At 29.6% G+C, this 22,040-nt stretch overlaps 1 protein-coding gene and 1 long non-coding RNA gene across 5 annotated transcripts in view; one reads left to right on the top strand and one right to left on the bottom strand.

Moving 5' to 3' along the window:
- Positions 1–1,211: 1,211 nt before the first annotated feature.
- The window catches only part of LOC111418142 (protein argonaute-2), a 55,631-nt gene continuing 34,802 nt past the window's right edge, over positions 1,212–22,040 (bottom strand). For all 4 annotated transcript variants that reach the window (XM_071194525.1, XM_071194527.1, XM_071194526.1 and 1 more), the window contains one exon: positions 1,212–9,077. In XM_071194525.1, the coding sequence (XP_071050626.1) occupies positions 8,969–9,077 (109 nt within the window). In that variant the 3' untranslated portion in view covers positions 1,212–8,968. The remainder of the gene's footprint in view (positions 9,078–22,040) is intronic.
- LOC139429068 (uncharacterized) lies at positions 19,663–20,383 on the top strand. Its single transcript, XR_011639771.1, has 2 exons — positions 19,663–19,985; positions 20,042–20,383. It is a non-coding gene; the product is annotated as an uncharacterized lncRNA (long non-coding RNA).

Raw genomic sequence — 22,040 nt, 5'->3', positions numbered from 1 at the left:
CCCTAAAAAATGTAATGTTATTTCTTTTACAAAGAAGGCAGGCACGATCAGATACGATTACAGCCTGGGTCATGATACCATACCTACAGTGATTCTGGTCAAGGACTTAGGCGTCACATTTCATGTCGAACTAAGTCTTGGCAACATGATGCCTTGGCTTCGTTATGAGATAAATTTTACAAATATTTATACTATAAGAAGATTGTAGTATTTTGCGTATGTGCATAGCGTTTTAAGTTTCTGCAGCTCCGTTTGGAATCCCAATATAAAATATATATTACCAGAATTCAAATGATTTAAAGCAAACAGGTTCAATAAAAAAGAAAGTTTTTTTTTCAAATAATTTAATAGACATAAAATACAATGTAAATAAAGTATTGGCGCAAATAATTAGGAAATGAATGGACCTAAATAACATTATACCTTACACATATATATAAAACAAATTATGACCTATACGAAAATTCGACTTATTTTTGACGTTTTATTATTCATTATTTTTCTTTGTTAAATCTTTCGTTCGGTTCAGCCGCATTTTATTTCTTTTTGGTTCACCTGTTGCAGAGCGACTAATCTATTATTTATATTTCAAGAGAATAAAGCGTACAAAGTGTGTGTTGCGTTATCTTAAAAACTAATAGTGTGATATGCGTTAATTTTTTTAAATTATTTAATTAAAATTATAATAATTATGAAGTGGCACACAAATTACCAAAAGAAACCAGACAAAAAGAACGAAACGCGAAAGCTTCACAAAAAAGCGAAAGCTCATCTTAATTATTATTTTCAATCTACGATTAGTAGACAAATACGTGAAAAATAATATTATAAAAATTATACATGAAAGTTATTTCAATAATTAAAGCTAATACGAAGGGAAAAAATAATAATAACAAACTCTTAGTTAAGCTAAAAATAAACGGTGTTGTACAACGCGGTTTAATTTCTTAAAAATTAATATTTTTTGCTTTTTGTATTATGTAATGTTTTTTTCTTTTAATTTAGATTATTATATGAAAATTTATATCGCGTATGTGTATGTACATAATTTTCTATTTATCATAAACGTTTAATGTCAAGTCACCCCGAAAACACCATTAAAAGTATTTATTGACGAAAATGAAGAAAACAAAAAATATTTTGGCCAATTTTTACTTTTATCATAAAATTACATACTTTGTTCTTAAAAAAAAACAATATAACGAGTAAACTTCGTCTTTCATATTAGTTTTATTATTTTGTACTCTTGTTGAGAATTAAAGTTTACATTTTTTGGCATTTTTAAACATAATCAACAAGGGGCGAAAAAATTAATACTTATGTACGTTCATTGCAGTGCAAAAAAAATAACAAAAAATTATATGACTTAGATACGAAATATTATAAGTACGTTGCTTTTTCTTTATCATTGATTATTATTAAACAATTAATGTTATTAAAAACTACTTAAAATTAACGATTATACAAGCAAATCCAATACTAAATATTTAAAAAAAAATTGTTGTATGATATGTTAAACAATAAAATAAAAATAAATTAATTTTATGCAGAGAAAAAGTGGATTGGAAGACAACAACAGCAAGAAAACGTAGTAACTTATTATAAATTTATCTGAGTACATTTAGCTGCGAATATAAATTTTTGTTAAATAGCATAAATAGCAAAATTGTGTTAACTATTATTTTAGCTTATTCTCTGCATAAACAATAACATAAGTTTAATATTAAATTTATAATAATAAAATCATGATTCATAAAATAGTTATTTATAAATTGTAAGGATATTTGATACAAGTAAATCACTTTGTTCCTTTTAAAACGATTTTTTTTAATTAAGGCGTTTCTTAACATATCCAGAGGCATTTTAATTGATTGGGAAGAAAAAATTCTCGAGGAGCTTATTTGCAAAATCGAATATATATTTTAGTTACATAACAAGTTCATATTCTCTCCCTCCATGTTGAGATATATTCAAAGTATGTTACAAACATTTTTAGTTTCAGCTTTATAACATTCCAATTTTGAGTTTCAATCCATGTGGTTTCAATAAGAAGAGATGTCAAGTGATGATACTTCTTGTTCTCTGAGTTTCAAAGCTTAGCTCATAAAATAGTCTAAATCGTCATAGCCAACAATATCTATTGCTGGGAAGGTGATGCTTAAGACATTCCAGAACATCATTTATATCGATCACCACGGACCACCTGCGAACTATGAACGCAGATTAAGAACGGAAGAGCACCATGTGAAGATGGTATTACCATTGAGATGCTAAAACGAGGAGCTGCTAGAAGAACTAGATGTCTAGTAATAAAATAGACGAGTAACATTAATGGAGAAGTATAAGGATAGAGCTTTGGGGAATCTTTACAGTAATGGATAGCGCAAGAATAGGTTTTAGATACAGAAACACTTTGAAACATATGTATGACAACGCCACAATACAAATTAAAATTGCAGAGGATCTCACAACAAATATGGAGTGAGGCAGGGAGATACAATCTCTCCAAGATGGTTCTCGAGGAAGCTTTCAAAAGACCAGATTAAGAAAGAATCAGATTTAGGCATTGGCCGTCGATGCTGAATACCCGACGGGCAATGCCTAAATCACCTTCCCTTTGCAGATGACTTCTGTGATAAAGGTAGATGTCATAGAAGAAAGTGCGAGGGCGATGTGGAGATGGGCGAGCTATATAGCAAGACGAATAGACGGATTTTAATAAAGAGGCCGAGAATGTAGCATAAAAAGACCATCCAGGAGATAGGCATTAAGGAAAATATTGGTAAGTGAGGTAAGAAACTCTCTTGGTGTGATACAGAGGTAATATATTGATCAGTGTTTCTCTGCTTTATATTATTGGTATAACTTATTAAATACCTTAATTTTGTCCACAGGCAGCTGATATTTAACATGGCCGACTCTAAAAAGAAAAGTAAACAGTACAGTGTTGATTATTTGAAGTTTGGCTTCATTCTGTGCGCTTTTTATGTAACAAAGTTTTAAACAATGACGATATGAAACCATGAAAGCTGGAGGATCAACAACACAGTTCAAAGATGTATTGATGAAATTGAAAGTTCCTTGAGTAATTATTTGCAAACGACTATTTATGCAGCTGAACGAGTCAATCTTACCTGGTAATGAAGCATTATTATTGGCATATGTTCGCTTTATTATGGATCAAGGTATCCACTAAGATTTCGATGCGAGATGAAAAAAAAGTTTTCTGTTAGCTACACTCTCAATGTGTTTATTTACTGCTACTAATATTATTTATTGCTTCTGCACATGCCATAAGTGCAGGTACCAAATCACGTTCGCATTAGAATGATAATCTGGGATTCCAACTGATAGAAAAAACCATGTCAATAGATCATTTTGAAAAACTCCGCCAATTTCTTCACTTCAATAATAATGACAATCTTTTTCCACAAATCACTCAAACTATGGCAGACTCTAATTACTGCATTAATAACAAATTGCAATAACAAATTTTCATCTGTAAATGTCTTCCCAAAAGAACCCATAAATAAGGTTTCAAGCTGTTTGCCCTTGCAGGTATATCCGGTTTCTCTTTTAAATTTGAAATATACTTATGGCAAGAAAATTCGAAGCCTGGACCTATATAAAAACCAGATTTGGGAGCTGCTACCAACGTGCCTCTGCGACTGACTCGAGTATGCCGAGATGAAAAAAGCAAAATGGTTAACTTCTCAACCAAGCAGAATTTTGTAATGTAGTTGCAGAGTATCGAATCAAAAATAAAAATCAGAAAAGAGGAAGACCGGGAGGTCTGGGAACGCATAATACATACTTATTCACATGTCGGGTCTTGTTTATGTTATGTATTTAGTGTAGTCATTTGACAACAAACCCTTTTTTGTTTCTATATAAATAAAGAATTTTGAGAATTTCCTATTGATATTTGGCCAGACTCTATATTACGAATATCATTGCTGCTGAACTTGTCATAATATGCACTGAATTATTCGTGATGATGGATCAAATATGAATCCAGAATGTAATTTATTTTTACAACACTGATCAGAATGCACAGAAATTACTTTTGGTAGTAAAATATTCCATTAAGAACGTTGAGTTAATTTTCACGCCAGAATAGCACCTTATACATTGTGGCTGTTATGTATTAAAGATCTTTTGCTACTTTATGCCAAGATATGTTGAAAGCTGGACACTGGTTCAAAAAATTAGGAACATATTTGATCCTTTGAATGTTATTCCACTTGTATGAGATTTAAACAAATTATATGATTAAATGAATATTTTTATGACAAATAGTAATGTAAAAGCAATTCAAGGTAATCATGTTCTTGTTATTTATAACTTTATGCCTGATTTGAAAACGCAGTTAAATAACCGATTGAACAGCTTTTCAGAGCAGCAATAATCCTCAAAATACATCTTGGTATTAATGGTGTTGGAATAGCACCTTATACATGGCAGCTGTTATGTATTAAAGATTTTTTGTTACTTTATGCCAAGACAAGTAAAATGAGTAACTAGACGTTGAAAGCTGGAGACTGGTTTAAAAAATTAGGAACATTTTTTGATCCTTTGAATGTTACTCCATATGTATGAGCCTTAAACAAATTATATGATTAAATGATTATTTCTATGACAAATAGTAATGTAAAAGCAGTTCAAGGTAATCATGTTTTTGTTATTTACAACTTTATGTCTGGTTTGAAAACGCTGTTAAAGAATTGATTTGGTGGAAGAGAATGTGATAATCTGTATCAAATGGCGACATAGTTAGATCCTTGATGTAAGGGTAACATTTTCACTAATTATATCAAGAAAGATTTAAACAAAATAACAACTTAATCAAAATATTACCTATGGACCAATCCAATATTGGACCCAACCCAACCAATAACAATAAATGTCGAAATTTAAATCATACTGTTCCTGCATCTTTATCAACATCAACTGCTATTGTTCCAAGTGAACAGCTTTTCAGAGCAGCAAGAATTATCTATAATCCTCATCGAAATAGACTTAAGGGCGATAAAGCTGATAAATTGCTTTTCTCAAAATATATCTATATAATCTTCTTTTGTAAAGATTTGAAGAGTTGTGTTTATTATATCATATTTATAATAATGTGCTCTTATTTGTTTGTTTTCTTCTTTGCATTTGTATTTTCCTATAAAGATCCTTTGAAAAGATACAGAATCTTTTATTACTGCTCATATCTATGGATTCGGATATCTGGCACATCATTAATCTCCATATAAAAGCAGATACAATTTAGAGGTTGGTCAAAATTGATAAGATCCGTGAAGAAACGAAATTTGAAGGTTACTGAAAATATATTAAGACTTTTTTGACACTAAGTTACTTTTAAGTAATAAGTAATTTATTTACTTAAAATAAAGTGGAATTAATCGAGAAATGATGATTCTGGAGATTTTTTTTAAAGGCACAATTTAAAATTTTCGGCAAGAATACCAAAAGAGATGTATTAATAATTTTTGTTTAAGTATGTCTTTTTGCCACTCGAGTATTTGTTTATATATATTTCAATATCACATTATATAAATCATTAGATAAATAAAAGAAGTATTGAAGTTTTCATAAACACCATTAGATCAAATATTGGAGAAATTATTTGAGGGGGATTGCTCAAAACAGCAAAAATAACCGTGGTTTATTTAATTAATAAATGTTATGATATATATATTCGATTTTGCACACAAATTAATTTAAGGTGTTCCTTAAAAAAAAACTTTTTTTTCGTATATTACGGAGCTGTACTTAAAAAAAAACACTTTGTATATAAATTATATAATTAATGAATGTGCTCAAAATACAATAACTTTTATATAAGCTGCTTCATTCCCTCAAAATCACATCACTTATTAATTTATTATACTATTTCAGCTAATTATTTCTTTCTTTTTTGTTTAGACCACATTTTATATATACTCCGTTTTTTTTCTGTAATAATAAGAATTCTTTTGTACAAGCATAAATTTAATTAATTATTCAAGCGGGAAGAAATAATAATAAGAATTCAATTTTAATAATGAAGCTTAAAAATATTTAATTGCAAGATGAAACGCATTTTGTATTTTATCTAAGTTTCTAATGAAAGACATAAAGTATTTTTCTTCTCTTTTTTGTTGGTTTTAGATTGATTTATCTTTATCTAGTAATTAATAAGAGCTTTTCGTTTAAGGGATTACTTTCATAAATCAAATTTTAAAGATCGATACAATTTGATGTATGATAGTATTTGTACAGAGGAAATCGAAATTATAAGAAAAGCGATATAATCGCTTCTTTGCTAAAATCTAAAAGATCTTACAAGCTAGTGGAGAGTAAACGCTAAAAGATAACTAAAAAAGTTAAAGGAAAATTGGCATTTTGCATTCTGTTATTATTTTATTATGGAATGATTATTATCTTAATTTTCTTAGTAAAAGATAACTGTTATTACTATTATTAAAATTTCGCCCTTTTCTTTTTTTGTTATTATTATTATATCGCATATTAACTAATTGTAGTTATTTTTAATATAAATTGAATCGCAATCATGACTATATTTACAATAAATTATGACATAATATTTTCTAAGATAAATTTAAAAATTATAAAGAAAATAGTTCGACTTTTTTAGAGTTTGTTTTTGAAGTTCTTGTTTGGATGAGATCGTTTAATAATTAGCAAATTTTCTTAAATAATAATAAAAATTAGATAATATTTTGCCTCTATTTATATTTGCAACCATAGAAATGAAAATCTATTTTAACAAAATAGTTTATTACTCCTCTAATGAAACAAAAAAAGAAATTATTTACATCTTAAAAACTAATTTCTGGATAAATTATGGCATGTAATACCCTTTTTTAATTTTTTATCTTAGTTATTAGTAGTTTTAGTAACATATTTAAGGGTACTTAATAAAAACTGAGAAGACAAATTCAAATTTGACTAAAATAATACGTAGTAATCGTTGATATATATAAATTAATTTTAAGTGTATCAATATTTATTTAACTTTTATTGTTATTGATTTTTTATCTTCATTAACAACAGAAATATTTATATCTATGATGGATATCAACACTATAACGCTAATAATAATTAAGAAACGCTTTTGTACAGGTGTTTTAAAACGTTGTTAAGGTATATACAGTGTGTTAATTAATTATTGTACTCGACGTCAACATTGCAAGTATGCAACCAATATCACAGTGTTGATATTGCAAAATAAATACTATGATATTGGTTGCATACTTGCAATGATGACGTCGAGTACAATAATTAATTAATTAACATACTGTACAAACATAGCGCAACAGCAACAAGCAGCATTGATAATTCTGTCGGACGCAAGTTTAGACATAATAAAGAATGTTGCATGTATTCCTTTGCACGCAAAGATGTCCAATAGTCTTCGCTGCCTCGCAAACATTCTTTGGTATATCTTTGAACTAGCACGCGGCAGAATTGTGTCCTGTAAACGCCACGTGTTATTTATGATAGTTATGATATAAGATAAAATTAGATTTTGTCCTCCCAGTTTTTAAAATAAATTACCTACCTAATTAGAGTTTATATATAAAAGAATAAACGAAATGTTATTTAATTTGAGGTCATTAATATAAAAAAATTAAGACTTCTCAACATTATTGTGCGATGTTTTTACAACATTACTCCCCATCATCATTTGATATGTTAATCTTAAAAATTCTGTTTGACTTTTATATTTAATTAAAAAAAAAATGAGATCGTTATTCGTATAAATTTGATTGCTTTAAAATCTTTAAAGAATTGGTGTTTATGTGGTGTCTTTGACATAAAACTCATTTCATTACTTTAACAAAATGCAAAATGACGATGCTTTTTTTAATATTATCAGAGAATTCAATAAAAAGGTAATAAATCGCAGGAAATATTTAATAATTATAAATAATCCGCTGCGTTTTAATTTCCTTCTAGTACTGTGAATCAGACTAAATTAATAAAACAAAAAATAATTAGCTTGGCATCTCTATTAACCGTTTGAGTGTTATGATGATACTTGGGTGATTTAAATTGAAAAAGAAAAATATTGTTACTCAAATGGTTAATAACGAGAAGATGGTCGATGAGGTAAAATAATAAAAATAAAATAATTGTTAGGAGTAGAAAATACAAAACTTTTTTTCTAAACTTACACTCGATTTAAATTTAAATAAAAATTAATATTTTTTTTTGTGCTCATAAAAGTATTGACAAGATCAATGTAATTTTTACTAGGTTTATCGTTGGTACAAAAGTTTTTTAAAGCTTTCATACTTAAATGTTGTCTATAATGTAAAACATACATAAAACAACAATAATATGTATATTAATATCCCGGCATTAATTTTCTTTTTTTTTAAGAATCAATCATCATATACATTATAAATACAATTTTAAAATTTGTTTCCCTTTTTTTTTTCTTTGATTCCAATATTTTTTTATCACACGTAATGAAGACCTTCCATTCTACAAAATACATATGGCAGCAATTATACAAAAAAAATAACAAGAAAACGATTTGATTTGATTACATAATAAAAGAACTAGATCATACTGAGCATTAAATTAGTTTTTATCGAGCTTGGAGATGAGAGGAAGTTTTTAACGTTATTTGGTAGAGGGGTTTTTTGGTTACATAAATTGCATTGATTTCTTTTAACTTTGTCTTTACCTACACAAATTGGCTGCATGATAAATAAACATAACCTAAATAATAATGTTTTCCTTTTTTTTTTTAAATTTTTTCGATTTTTTATTTTTGTGTAATGCTGACTGCAAACGTTTCTGCTTTTTTTTTGTTATTAATTCGTTTTATAGTAAAATATTCATCGCAATCAAACCAGCACACATTATTTTTACGCTCAGTTATAATAATAATAATATGTAATTTTGGTTTGTTGCGGGCATGTGTTGTGTATGGTGGTGTGTGATATTTCTAAGCAAAGTACATGACCTTTTTGGTATCAGCGTGAACTGTGATCGCTCTAGCCATAGCTCCTGGAGTTCTATCTTCTGATGAACCAGACTGGTGCGAACCTTCACCGCTAAAACAATAAAAAACAATATTAATATCCTTCGACCTTAACAATTGAAGAGTAAAACGTTATAACATATAAAATGAAACACAAACATTATTTATAAATCGTATTTGGGATACATTTCTATTTTTGAAACATACTTCTGTACCAACATCTGTAATTCTAAACTCATTATTTTAATTTTTTCTGGCGTTAATAGGAAAACGTTTTCGTTATACTCAATAACACCAGAGAACAGCAATTTCGTTGTCTTAAATCTTTGACTTGCTTTTCGCTTACTTTTGGCTTCTGCATCCAAAAATAACTGCAGTTTCTGTCCATCACGTTAACATTTTAAGCTTTATTTATATCAGGTTTGTCTTTAGCAACCTCATTGTAACAATCCCAATACGTTGTATAAAATCTCTTGTTGCAGTTTCGTCTAGTTTTCCTCTCGTCGCTTATAATTCATCATCACATTCATTACTAACAGAACTGTCGCTGTTATCACTTTCGATTATTAATTAAAGTATCCTCTTTTTAATGCAAAAAACCGTTTCGAAAAATCACTTTTAGTTCTTGAGAAATAAATTTTTGAATTAACCGATAATTTTTTCGAATTTTGCAATTTTCGCCGATTAAGTTTCACAAAAAAATAAGATATAATAAAACAATAATGTGTTTTAAATTTCAGTTTCTCGCGTTTATTTTAAATTTCCTCGGTACCGGTTTCGACACTATATTAGGTCGTCATCAGCCGATTCTACAAAACAATTGAATTACAAAAATCCTGTATGAATTAAAACTATAAATAAAATAATATAAAATCTTATAAAATATAATTTTTTTACAAACTTACGGTCAAGAATAAAACTAATTTGAAATTGGAAACATCTGTTTGGTCATTAGAGATAAAATTTCACAAGTAATTAACAATTTAAAATTATTTTCACGAAAAGACAACACTTGACATGAGACATGAAACAAAATCAAGGACTCAATACAATAATACAAGTTATGGAATGCGTTTTTTAAAAAACGGGTTTGAGAAGAAAGGAAAATTAAATTCAACAATTCGCCGTTTCAAAAATCATTTAAACATTTAAATAGAGGTGTAAAAGTTAAGATCTATTTGATCGTTAAGGAGGGTGTATTTTTTCTTTTTATATTTATTAATTTCATAAGCCTCTAAAAGGTCTAATTTAAAACCTTTGCTGCGTTTGTGTAGAAGTTTAACGTTACTATATTCTATATTGTGTATACTTTTATTTTTATGTTCTGTTACTGTACATTCCAACTTTCGGCCTGTTTGTCCTATGTAAATGTTATCGCAATTAAAACAATTAATCAAATAAACACCACTTTCATTATTTATGTTATAACTGTTGAGATGGTAATTAGATAGTAATTTATTTAGAGTAGTGTGATTGGAAAATGCTAGATTAATGTTATATTTCAAAAATATTTTTTTAGCTGCAGTTGTAATAAAGTTAAAGGGTATAGGTTTATGAATATTGGAATTTTAAATCTTAGAAAACAAAGGATCTTCTTTTAATTTAACTTTATGTATTATTTTATTACTTATATTTGTAGGAAATTTGTTATTTTTCGCCAATTCAAAAATGTAATTAAGTTCAGAGATCTTATTTTCTTGTGAAAGAGGGTAATTAAAAATTCTTTCAATGAAAAATCGGAAGCTAGACAATTTTTGTGATATGGGATGATACGACATACGACTCGAGTATGGGATTATTGTGGCTATAGAAGAATTTTTCCTGTAAATGTTAAAATTAATCTTATTTTCTATATTATTAAGTGTTAGATCTAAAAAATTTAAAACGTGATTATTTTCTATTTCGATGGTAAACTGTAATTTATTATGTAGTTGGTTTAAGTATTTATGAAATTTTTTGTTTTCTGAAAGGATTCTGTTTTGTCATAATATAATTATTTTCATAATAGTCTAAGAATATATCTGCCAGAATGCCGGATAATGGCATACCCATGGGTAAACCGTCAGAAACTTTATAAATTTTGTCATTGAAATTACAATAATTTTGGGTAACAATGTGTTTCAGGATTTTATTGAAGTCATTAATGTTTGTGTCGTCATCAAAATGATTTTTGAACATTTTATTAGTGAGATCCAAGACGAAATCAATTGGAATATATGAGTAAAGGTTTACTACATTAAACGAGATTAGCACTCTATTATTAAGTTCCAAACCCTCTACTTCCTTTATAAATTGCAATGAATTTAATATAGAGTAATTTGGTTTAAAATTCATTTCTTTGAAAATTTTTAACATGAAATATGCTAGTTTATATGTAGGTGAGTTATTATAGGAAGTTATAGGTCGTATTGGTATATTTTGTTTATGAAGCTTAGGTAAGCGTACAGTTTTGGGATTGTTGGGTTCATATGTATAAATAGAGTGCTGAAAAAATTTTGATTGGACTGTTAATATTTATATGTGGCGAGTACTTAATCAATGTTTCCCTACTTTTATTAATAATTTCTCTGGTTTTACGAATAACTATTTCTAAAGGGTTCCGCTCAAGTTCAACATATTCTATTATATTCGTTATTTTCTTTCATAAATTGGTTACTTTTTTCTATATATTCATCTTTACTTAATATAACAATATTTGACGTTTTGATAAAATTTTCGATGTCGCAATTTTCATCGATAATTTTCAAAATTCGCTATAAAATTAATTTCTTGAAGGATCCTTGTGGAAATATCACCAATTATTAATTAAAGTATTCTCTTTTTAATGCAAAAATCACGTTTAGTTCTTAAGAAATAAATTTTTGAAATTATCGATAATTTTTTCGAATTTTGCAATTTTCGCCGATTAAGTTTTAAAAATTCGTATAAAATCCATTTCTTGTTTATGAGTATGAAAATTTCCCAAAGTGTTAATAGGAGTGTCCTCTTTCCAATGAACCAACACGTTTTGAAAAATAACTTTTAGTTTTTGAGAAAACAATAGTTGTGAGGTAACATATCTATCTATCTATTTAATATCTAAATATCTATCTATTTCCAAGATATCTTCCATCATATCTATCATATGTTACCTTCCAAGATTTTAACTATATTATTGAATTTTTTTATTTTGTTAAATTAGTTTTTTGTTTGTAAATTAAGTTGTAAGAAATTTAGATCCATTCCTAAAACCCACCTACTAACAAAATATTTTCCATTATATTGTATAATATTCTATGTACTGAAGATGAAACATTAGTTTCGAAACATGTCTGCTTGAATTGAATTAAACATTTTAGTATTTCTCAAAAAGTTTTTATTTTTACCTACATCATATTTTAATGCAGAGTTGATTATCAATACACCAAACTTGTTTATAACATCTACAAGAATGGTACAACGACTATAAAATTGCATGTAAGTACTGACCGAATACCTATTGGGCGTGGGGTAAGACAAACCGATACAATATCCCCAAATTGTTCATCGCAGTCCTGAAGAATACATTTAAACAACTGAATTGTCAACTGGAGTGTTAAACAACTAAGTCATTTGCGCTACGCGGACGATGTAGACCTTATTTCGGATAGCCTTGGAGAGATGCAACTGATGCTGAACGACTTACAGGAGGTGTCTGCAAGAGTCGAGCTAAATATCAACTTGGAGAAATCAAAATTTATGACAAATCTTGTTCCCAGCTCTAACATCAAGATTAGAAAAGAAGACCTAAGAAGGAGAGCTGGCGTAAAGGATGAGGTCAACATTGTGGCAAAGCTCAAGTGGAACTGGGCGGGTCATGTCGCGCGAATGAGGAATGAGCAGTGGACAAAACGGTTGCTTGAACGGATAGATGAAGTAGAGGAAGACCGCCTACACGCTGGACGGACGACGTCAAAAGAACAACCAACAAGTGGATTCAGACAGCACAAAATAGAAACGAATGGAACAGAATAAGGGAAGCCTGTTCAACAATGGTCGCAGAGGGCTGCTTGATGATGATATAATTTAAAAAGAGTACAATGTGCACTAAAAAAATAAACAAGTTTATCATAACATTGATCTAATCTAAATCACAACAGATTCGTCTGATAACTAGGGCACGGAACTTTTGTAACGGAACGATACGATTTACCCCCACCATTTGTTCTCCTAGAAAACAAGGCGGTGGCGTCAAGTCAACTCACCTCATCGGTTGTTGTTGACGACCGACAATCGGTTTATTACACGTCAGTGTCAACTGTCAGTACGATTAAAAAATATTTAAAAAAAATATATTTTATAACTTTAATTCAAAAAAACATGATCCGATTTGTAATATCAATCACAAATCGGATACGGATATAAGAAAATTGTTGTTAACGCATACTGAAACAACCATCCCTAAATTTTCTTCTGTAAATGACGTTCTAGTTGACGTTAAAATGAGTTTGTACCTAGAAAATAATCTTTCAACATCACAACTTGTAAATAGAGCATAAATAAAATACTGTGCTATTGAACCATATTTTTCCTTAAGAGTTAAAGGTATATTGTTTTCGGCAATTTGTTGAACAATTCTCAAATCCAAACAACAATTTTACCACAAAGGGAAACTAAAAACAATTCTTAAAAAAAAAACAATAATACGAACTCAAACAGAACTCCAACTTCCAATTAAAGGTAACTAAAGAAAGATAAATAGCAAATTTGACGAAATTATGCGGATGAAAAGCGTCGAATACTGCACATTTGGACAACAGTGAAATCGTACTGACAGTTGACAATGTTGACATTGATGCGCAATAAAAAACCGATCGTCGGTCGTCAATAACAACCGATCATTTTCTAGGAGAACAAGTGGAGGGGGTAAATCGTATCGTACCGTTACAAAAGTTCCGGGCCCTACTGATAACATTTCATCATCTTCCGGTTTATTTTTTTCCGAATCTGTTATATTTTTACATGTATCACTTTTATACGTACTGTTTGGGTATTTACCCTGGGCTGGGATAAATATCCGAATAAATACCTATTTTATAAATACCTACAAGCCGCGCCAGGGGGCGCTGGGTATTTACCCAGCGCCCATCACTGGCTATATGATCTATTATTGAAGATGTTGACTAAATACAATTTTGATACGGAAAGCATTAGTTTGATAAAATCATATTTAATTAAGGCTTCTTAACCGAGTCTGTCACCGTAGATTTCGAATTACTTCCTTATTTATTAATGGATTGGATTAATTTATCATTTGTCATGTTTCTACAATAGTTATGAACCCGGGGCAAGAACAGAAAATGAAATTTGAAGAAAAATATTGCTTTATTTTTGAAAATAGTAAGATTTTTACGATTTTTCTTCTTGGCCCGGATGTAAAACAATAAAATAGAAACATTATTCCTGTAGCACTTTTACGAAATATTAATAATAAACCCGTAATTAGTAATTTACGGTTTTACATTAAGTTTTAATATTTTGGAATATATTTTACTTCCCGGATCTCACGAGCGATGATTGGTTAAAGAAAAAAACATGTGGGCTGGCTATGTGAATCTCCGGCGAGTGGTTTGTAACGTAAAAAAACCGCAGACATAGATAAAAAACAAGTTTGTAGACATAGTTCTTGTCTACCGACTGCATACTATGAAAGGGGAGGAAGCTTACTTTTTCTGATATCGTGCTATAGAATGTTCTGATTATCGATTTGCGCGTAAATACGAACCAAAAGTGTATTTTTATATTATTATTTTATATAAATACAGGGTGATTCTCAACCTATACGCATAAACTTGGAGATTTACTACTCACGACGAATAATGACTAATAGGCGAAAAAATTTGTAGTAAAAGATTTTTTGTTTCATAGATATCCGTGATATTAACTATTAAGAATACATAGAACATTTTAAAATAACATCACAGCAAGTGTTCGAAGTGATTTCCCATATTTTCTATCAATTGGCCTCCCGGAATCCACGATCTCCCATTAGCGCGGTCTAAACCAGGGTGTTGGCGAATTGTCTGGGCAGCAGCATGTAAATGATTTTGCAATATTGGCTCAGTATTAACTTCCGTGACGTACACTTTGCTTCTTAAGCAACCCGACAAGTAAAAATCAAGAGGGTTGAGGCTGGGTGATCACGGTAGCCAGGTCATTGGACCATCTCGACCTATTCAATTTCCAGGAAACACATTATTTAGATTTAGAGAAACTAAAAAATTTTTACTAATAATGAATAAATCCTCGAGTTTATGTGTATAGGTTGAGAATCACTCTGTATACTTTCAAGTAACACTAGGGAAGTGCCATACGGCGATTTTCTTGAAACTTGACATACAAGTAGGGTATGGAAAAATATTCGAGACGTATATTGTCATTTCTGCCCGATCGCCGTTTTAAGGGTAGAAATCACCCTTTCCGATTTTAGAGATATGTTCGATTATTTTACGAATTATTTTTACGATTGTTGAGAAATTATGTCACTAGGGGTTTTTCTTCTATTTTCTTCTGGTTTACTTCTGTTTCAAAAACTGCAATAACTTGTGTGTACTCTGCAATGATATTGCAATAATTAAATATGCTTGGTGTTTGACATCAATGTACATGCAGCACTTCTTTGCGGTAACAAACGACAACCCTTCACATTACTGTCTGTACTAATTTTAAAGTATAGGTTAGAAAGCTCCCCGATTCCTGAGAGGCAAGCGGACTCACGTTCAAAAAGCACCCCAATGAGATGAGAACCCTATTACATCCACGTCGTTCATCTGGGGTAGTGCTAACAATAAAAAAGATTTGATTGTTACATGCATCACTACTTGTAGTGATGTGTTTCCATGATTCGTTACTGGGATAGTTTTGATATTAACCGTATTTCTAACATTTTTAAAAATTTGTCGCAATTTTTAACAAGGGTGTACAATTTTTAAAAAACTGCGGTCGCCATTTTGAATTCTCGAAAACGGACATCAGATTCGTCACCAGCGACGCCAAAAACCCGTAGTGAAATGATTTCGCAACAATCGTAAAAATAATTCGTAAAATAATCGAACTTATCTTCAAAATCGGAAAGGGTGAATTCTACCCTTAAAACGGCGATCGGGCAGATATGGCGATATACGTGTCGAATATTTTTCCATACACTGCTTGTATGCCAAGTTTCAAGAAAATCGCCGTATGACACTTCCCTAGTGTTACTTGTTAGAATTTGTAGAAAATATCTTAAGAGCCCACTTTACCAGGTCGGTCAGTTTCTGAGGGGCGCAGACGACGGACGTTCGGAAGCAACGAGGCGGAGTTTATTTTCTACTAGGCCCGACCCTTTATAGATTAAAAAAACATCGTGTTTATTTTATTACGATTCTTTTTCTCGTCGATGTTGTTAATGAAGAAATTAAACGACTTCTTCTAAATATTATTGTTTATTAACAATTTTTCTTAATTACGAATTACAATCAATCTTTTTATTGACTTTCCAATTTATTTATTATTTTGATTTTTTATTAATAATCGTAGTCGTAGCCCACCTTTTTACTACGTTTGTTTTTTTAAGTATTTTGGTTCACAACAATAAAACATTTATATCATTTTGAAACGAAAATAACATTTATAACTTCATTTTATATTAAAATAGATATATTTGCAATACAGGGAATGTGAAAAGTTCGGTACAACATTTATAAATTATATCTTTGTTGTATTATTATGCGTTCGTTTGATATACAGGTGTCTCAGAGTAACCGTGTAAGTAATTTTATTTGAAAACACAGGTAGTTACAAAAATTAAAGAAAAAATAGCTGAATAAATGTGGTTCCTTTATGAATATTATTACTTTTCATTCGAACTTTTTTAATATTTCTGTTTAAAAAATGGACTGCATGGTCTGCATCACCTTGTATAAGTAAATGAAATAATATGTAATACCTAATTAATAATAATATTAAATAATGATTGAAGTATACAAAATATGGCTAATAGTGTAATAAATAAAACAGCCCTGACTAGAAAAATCTTTAGAAAATTTTAATTTGCCATCGTTGAATAGATGCAAGCTCTTGAAATTCGCTGGACACTTCACCTCGACGATGGCATTTTCGTTTTTTATTGTTTCATTTGGACTTGCAACTAAGAATCCATACATCCTACGGATGAATAGAGCTCAAGAGCTCAAATTTTTTTAATGCAAGCCATTCATAGTCTTGGCCATGTTTAGTGTTATTATTTCTAGCAAATTTCGAGTACAAGATTGATTTAACTTTATTTAAGCAAGACGTGTCATTTCTCATCCTACATACATCACCAAATCTCGATGCAGTTAGGCACAGATACCTTTCTTGGATCCATATCTGATTGGTACTTTAGCTTCTGGTAAGAATTTGTATTTTATTTCTGTTAATGCATCCATCTTGCAAGTTTCCAATAAATTCTTCTTTCTTTTATATTCTTCGTGTGAAATGTCACTCATAAATTATAACCGAATTGCTATCATTACCCTGATCGGCTTTCGCTACCTACCTGAATTACTCTGTATACACGAGTATTTTATTTTATTGTATACAATTATTTTATAGCAGTACCACTCCGGATGATGCATCGTAATTGATGTTGTTCGAGCGTTTAGCGTTTACAGTCTTTATTCAGTCTTTATTTACTTTTCCTGAAGCTGTAACTAAATTAATTCTTCTTTACCTGCGTTCTTCATAAACTGCTATGCCATGTCACTTGCGGTTTCTTGATATTTTTGGAATGTTTTTGTTAACATAAATAACAAACACATAACAATAATTCTTCAGCCTGTGTATATCCGGTACCGACAGATAACAGAAGAGTTTATCTCAATAGACTCTTTGCTTTCTTCAGTGTAAGCTTCTTTTTTATCCCGCACATAAAACATAAAAGAAATGAGCTGCTAAGCCCTGCTTTTGACTCATTAATAAATTTAATGCGAGTTTTGTTGCAGTTGAATGAATTATTCTCCACCATCAGTATTTGGTTCTGCATCATTTGTATTATTTATCTTATGGTATCGCTTCAAATAATGTATCGTTTTAATTTTTACTGTGATGGTTTATTCTTTTTAAATAAGTCCTTTTTATGTGTGCCACAGTTTATACAATAAAATTAATAAAATTTAACTTACCTTTCTGAATGAATACATTTTTCAATTGAATCTCGGACTATAAAATATGAAATTTTAGATTGTATAAAAATTTATATCGTAAATTATTACCGTCTATTACTCCTTTTTCGAGAATATCTTTAAATGCTAAGGGGTAGTTTTTTAGATGAACATACTTACCCATTGTTTATAAAAACTTTACACAAACTAAATTAAACTAACACTATAGTACACAATAAAATAACAACTATTGACTATAAATTCAAAAATTTTGTTAAATTACACAATCATTAGTAGAAAATCACGGAAAATAAAGTTCAAAACGTACTTTTGGAAATGATTATTTTCTCTACCACATTAAAAAGTAATAGATAAAACAAGGAGCTTCGATGAAGAGAGTCGATGTAAGCGCCGCTCAGTCGGCAAGAGGCGGGACTAACGCGGTGGTAATACTTCGTGGGAATCTTGACGGAAAATATTCATTTTTACGCTACCTTTTTGCAATTTTAGCAAATTACAAACTATTCCTTTATAACTAAAAATTTTGAAAAAATTGATTTGAAAAATATTACTATTTTCAAGTATACTATCATGCAAGCTAAAAAAGAACGACCAAATTGTATAATATTGAGGAAAAAAACCCCTTTTTTTGGAAAACTTTAAAAATTTTCACCATGCGTTATGTAGAATTGTTAGAAGAAGCTATGTACAAAATTTCATCCAAATATTTTCATAAATAATGTATGTTTTTTGTAATTTGCCGAGCTGTATGGTAAAGTAGCCTCTTAAGTCGAACCATGATTATTATTGCCAAATTCAGGGACAACTTCATCTAGCAAAGAAAAAGAAATCTTATTTTTTGGTGTGGAGTCCTGTTAGAATGAATGTATCCAAAGTTAAAAATATTTTTCTATGACCACATGTTACCTGAACTAATAAAAAGTATATTATAAGTAACTGTTCTTTACTTTGTAACATATATCTACCTAAAAACCTAATTGTTACTGTCATGATAATTAAAGTTTGTTCTTATTAAAATTTCTAATAAGATAATTTATTATATTAAATTAAAACAGAAGGTTGCAAGCAACTATTTACTCATTTTGGGTTTCACCGATATTTAATTTATTATTTTTATTCAATATAAATTTAGTTTAATAAATTTTAGGTACCCACAGTTCTTAATTGTTTCAGGTTGTAAATACGTTATTCATAAATCTATTTATTCATTCCTTCATTAATAAAATGCATATTACCCAACGGGAAAACAGTGGGAATGTCTTGCCAGTACATGCTATCCTTTTTTGAACTTTCGTTTCTCTGTCGTCAAACATATTCTCATCAAGCGGTTAAGGAGCCTTAATAAGCGAAATCGTAAGCTGTGATGGAAACTTGTCTAAACAAAATCGTTAATAATCTCTGAATTTTCAAAGGTGGAATTTGTCTCTTAAATAGACACTAATGCGCGTAATGTATCAAACGCACGTATTAACTGAACGTTGTGAGAGAGGGTTTAAATAACAGGTTTACTACGCAACACGCTTCCCATAGTGCCAAGTCAAATATTCGCGTGATACATATTCTCTAATCGAGATCTACTACCGTTCTTTCTCACTACTGTGCATTATTGTGTGTGCATTATATCGTCATTTTATACATTAAGAACGTTTTAAATTTCAAGTTAATTACAGTTCAGTTCCATTGTTAATAATTAAACGAAGAATATTATGTTGTTGAATTATTACTGAATATTTACAACTGGTACGGGGCTATGATACTAGTATTACAACTTTGATATCGCAAAGTTAAAAACGTTTGAAAAAGAAATGACAAATTTACAAGTACACATTTGATTTAACTTGATTTAACCTTAGTAATTCAATTTTGTAACTTTCAGATGTGATTAAAGCAATGATTACAAAAACACGTTATCAATTTTGGTTTAATCACCATGAAAAATAAGGTAGGTATTCAAGAATGTTTCTTAAAGATATTTTTTTTAACAAAAACATTATCGCGTAACAGTAGAGAACAATAGAAAATCAAAATAGATTAAAATCACAAAGCGAGCATAATAATTTATCGAGTGAAGGTGAACTTAAAACGGATCAGTATTGCAGAATCATAAAACTCCCCCGCCTCTCAAGTTTAAAATAATAATTAAAAATATAGTAATAAAAAATGTTTAAATCTAGTAACTTCGAAGAACTTTTGAGTATTATAAATAATAAATAAATAATATTTAAAACAAAATTATTACAGTAGAAATTTAATTACCATTTTCGAATTAGATGTAAATACGCCATCTGTGAGATATACAAAGACTAATTTTGATTAATTAAACAGCACCTTTTTAAGATCTCTGTAGTGCAGTAAGATCGTAAAAACACGTGTTAGGGTTACTCATATTCCTAGTTTTATCTAGCAAGTCTATAATACAGGAATGTATTGGTGTCAAGGCCATGTCTAAGATCCAAAATGCATCTGCTAGAAATGAAACAACTATTTATACACCATCTTCGCGTAATATACGTTGGATGACAATCGACACAACAAAATAAAACTGCTCTTCTAAGTGCTCTTATTTAAAACAAGAAAGCGTGTAATCGCGATAATTTGAAATGTACCACTGGTGTGACATTATTTCAGTTTTTGTCATACAACATAGTTACAATATTATCAAATTAATAACAATTCAAACATAGAAATGTTAAAGTTATAATGTCACTTTAATACCTACTAATTCACCTAATACTGGCAATGCAATCTACACTTCCAAACTATATTTGTCTTAAGCGTTTGATTAACGCACGCTTCAAAATTACATATCCAAAAATGCCTTTGGTGATAAGGTTATCACACTCCACATGTTTTCTAATAGCCATGGAAATATTCCCCTGGCATACCATAAACGCCGTTGTCGTGTGTGGTTCTATACGAATTATTCTGTGCGTGATTTTGATGTTATTTTAGTGCATTTATCTTGTGGTAAGTAATAAAGCACTTTATATGTAACATACTTATCCTCATAAAATATACAGCGTGATTCACATATGAACCGACACAGAGCAGGGACATGTAGAGGACAATAAATTAAGATGATTTAACGCAACTTATCTCTATACTAAGTTGTACTCCTGAGGAGTTATAGGCCTTCAAAGTTGGGTCTTAAATTTTTAAAACATTGAATATCTTCGTAATACATTAAGCTAGAAAAACCAAATTTGGTATACGTTATCAGTGTATCGAGGGTATTAATTGGTAGCAAGTTGAGACCAATTGAGGCATTTCAAAGGGTTGATTAAGGGTGATGGTCCCCTAAGTTTTGACAGATTTTTTTAACCTTTTGGTGAATTTAATACAATATTACCTCATTTCATGTGGAATTTAATTCTAAAACTTTTTTTACTCTTATTATTTTTTAAAACACATTGTCGTTTTCATAAAAAACTCAAATAACTAAAGACACGTATTTCGTTAATGCTACTTAAAATCATCGAAAATTCAGTAGTCAGCTGTGAATTGTACGTCAAACTTGACAAATAGGTTATAAAACCTTGTTGTCAAATAATTTTATAACCTATTTGTCAAGTTTGACGTACAATTTCATAGCCGACTACTGAATTTTCGCTTATTTTAAATAAGATTACAAAATAAGTGTCTTTAGTTATTTAAGTTTTTTATGAAAACGACAAAGTTTTTTAAAAAATAATAAGAATAAGAAAAGTTTTAGAATTAAATACTGCATGAAATGAAGTAGTACTGTATTAAATCCGTCAAAAGGTTAAAAAGATCAGTCAAAATTTAGAGTACCATCACCCTTAATCAACACTTTGAAATGTCTCAATTGAGTTCAATTTGCTACCAATTAATACCCTTGGTACACTCATAACATA

This window comes from Onthophagus taurus, chromosome 2, assembly GCF_036711975.1.
Source record: "Onthophagus taurus isolate NC chromosome 2, IU_Otau_3.0, whole genome shotgun sequence".
Taxonomy (NCBI): domain Eukaryota; kingdom Metazoa; phylum Arthropoda; class Insecta; order Coleoptera; family Scarabaeidae; genus Onthophagus; species Onthophagus taurus.
Note: the sequence above shows the minus strand (reverse complement) of the source record. Positions and strands in the feature narration are given on the sequence as shown.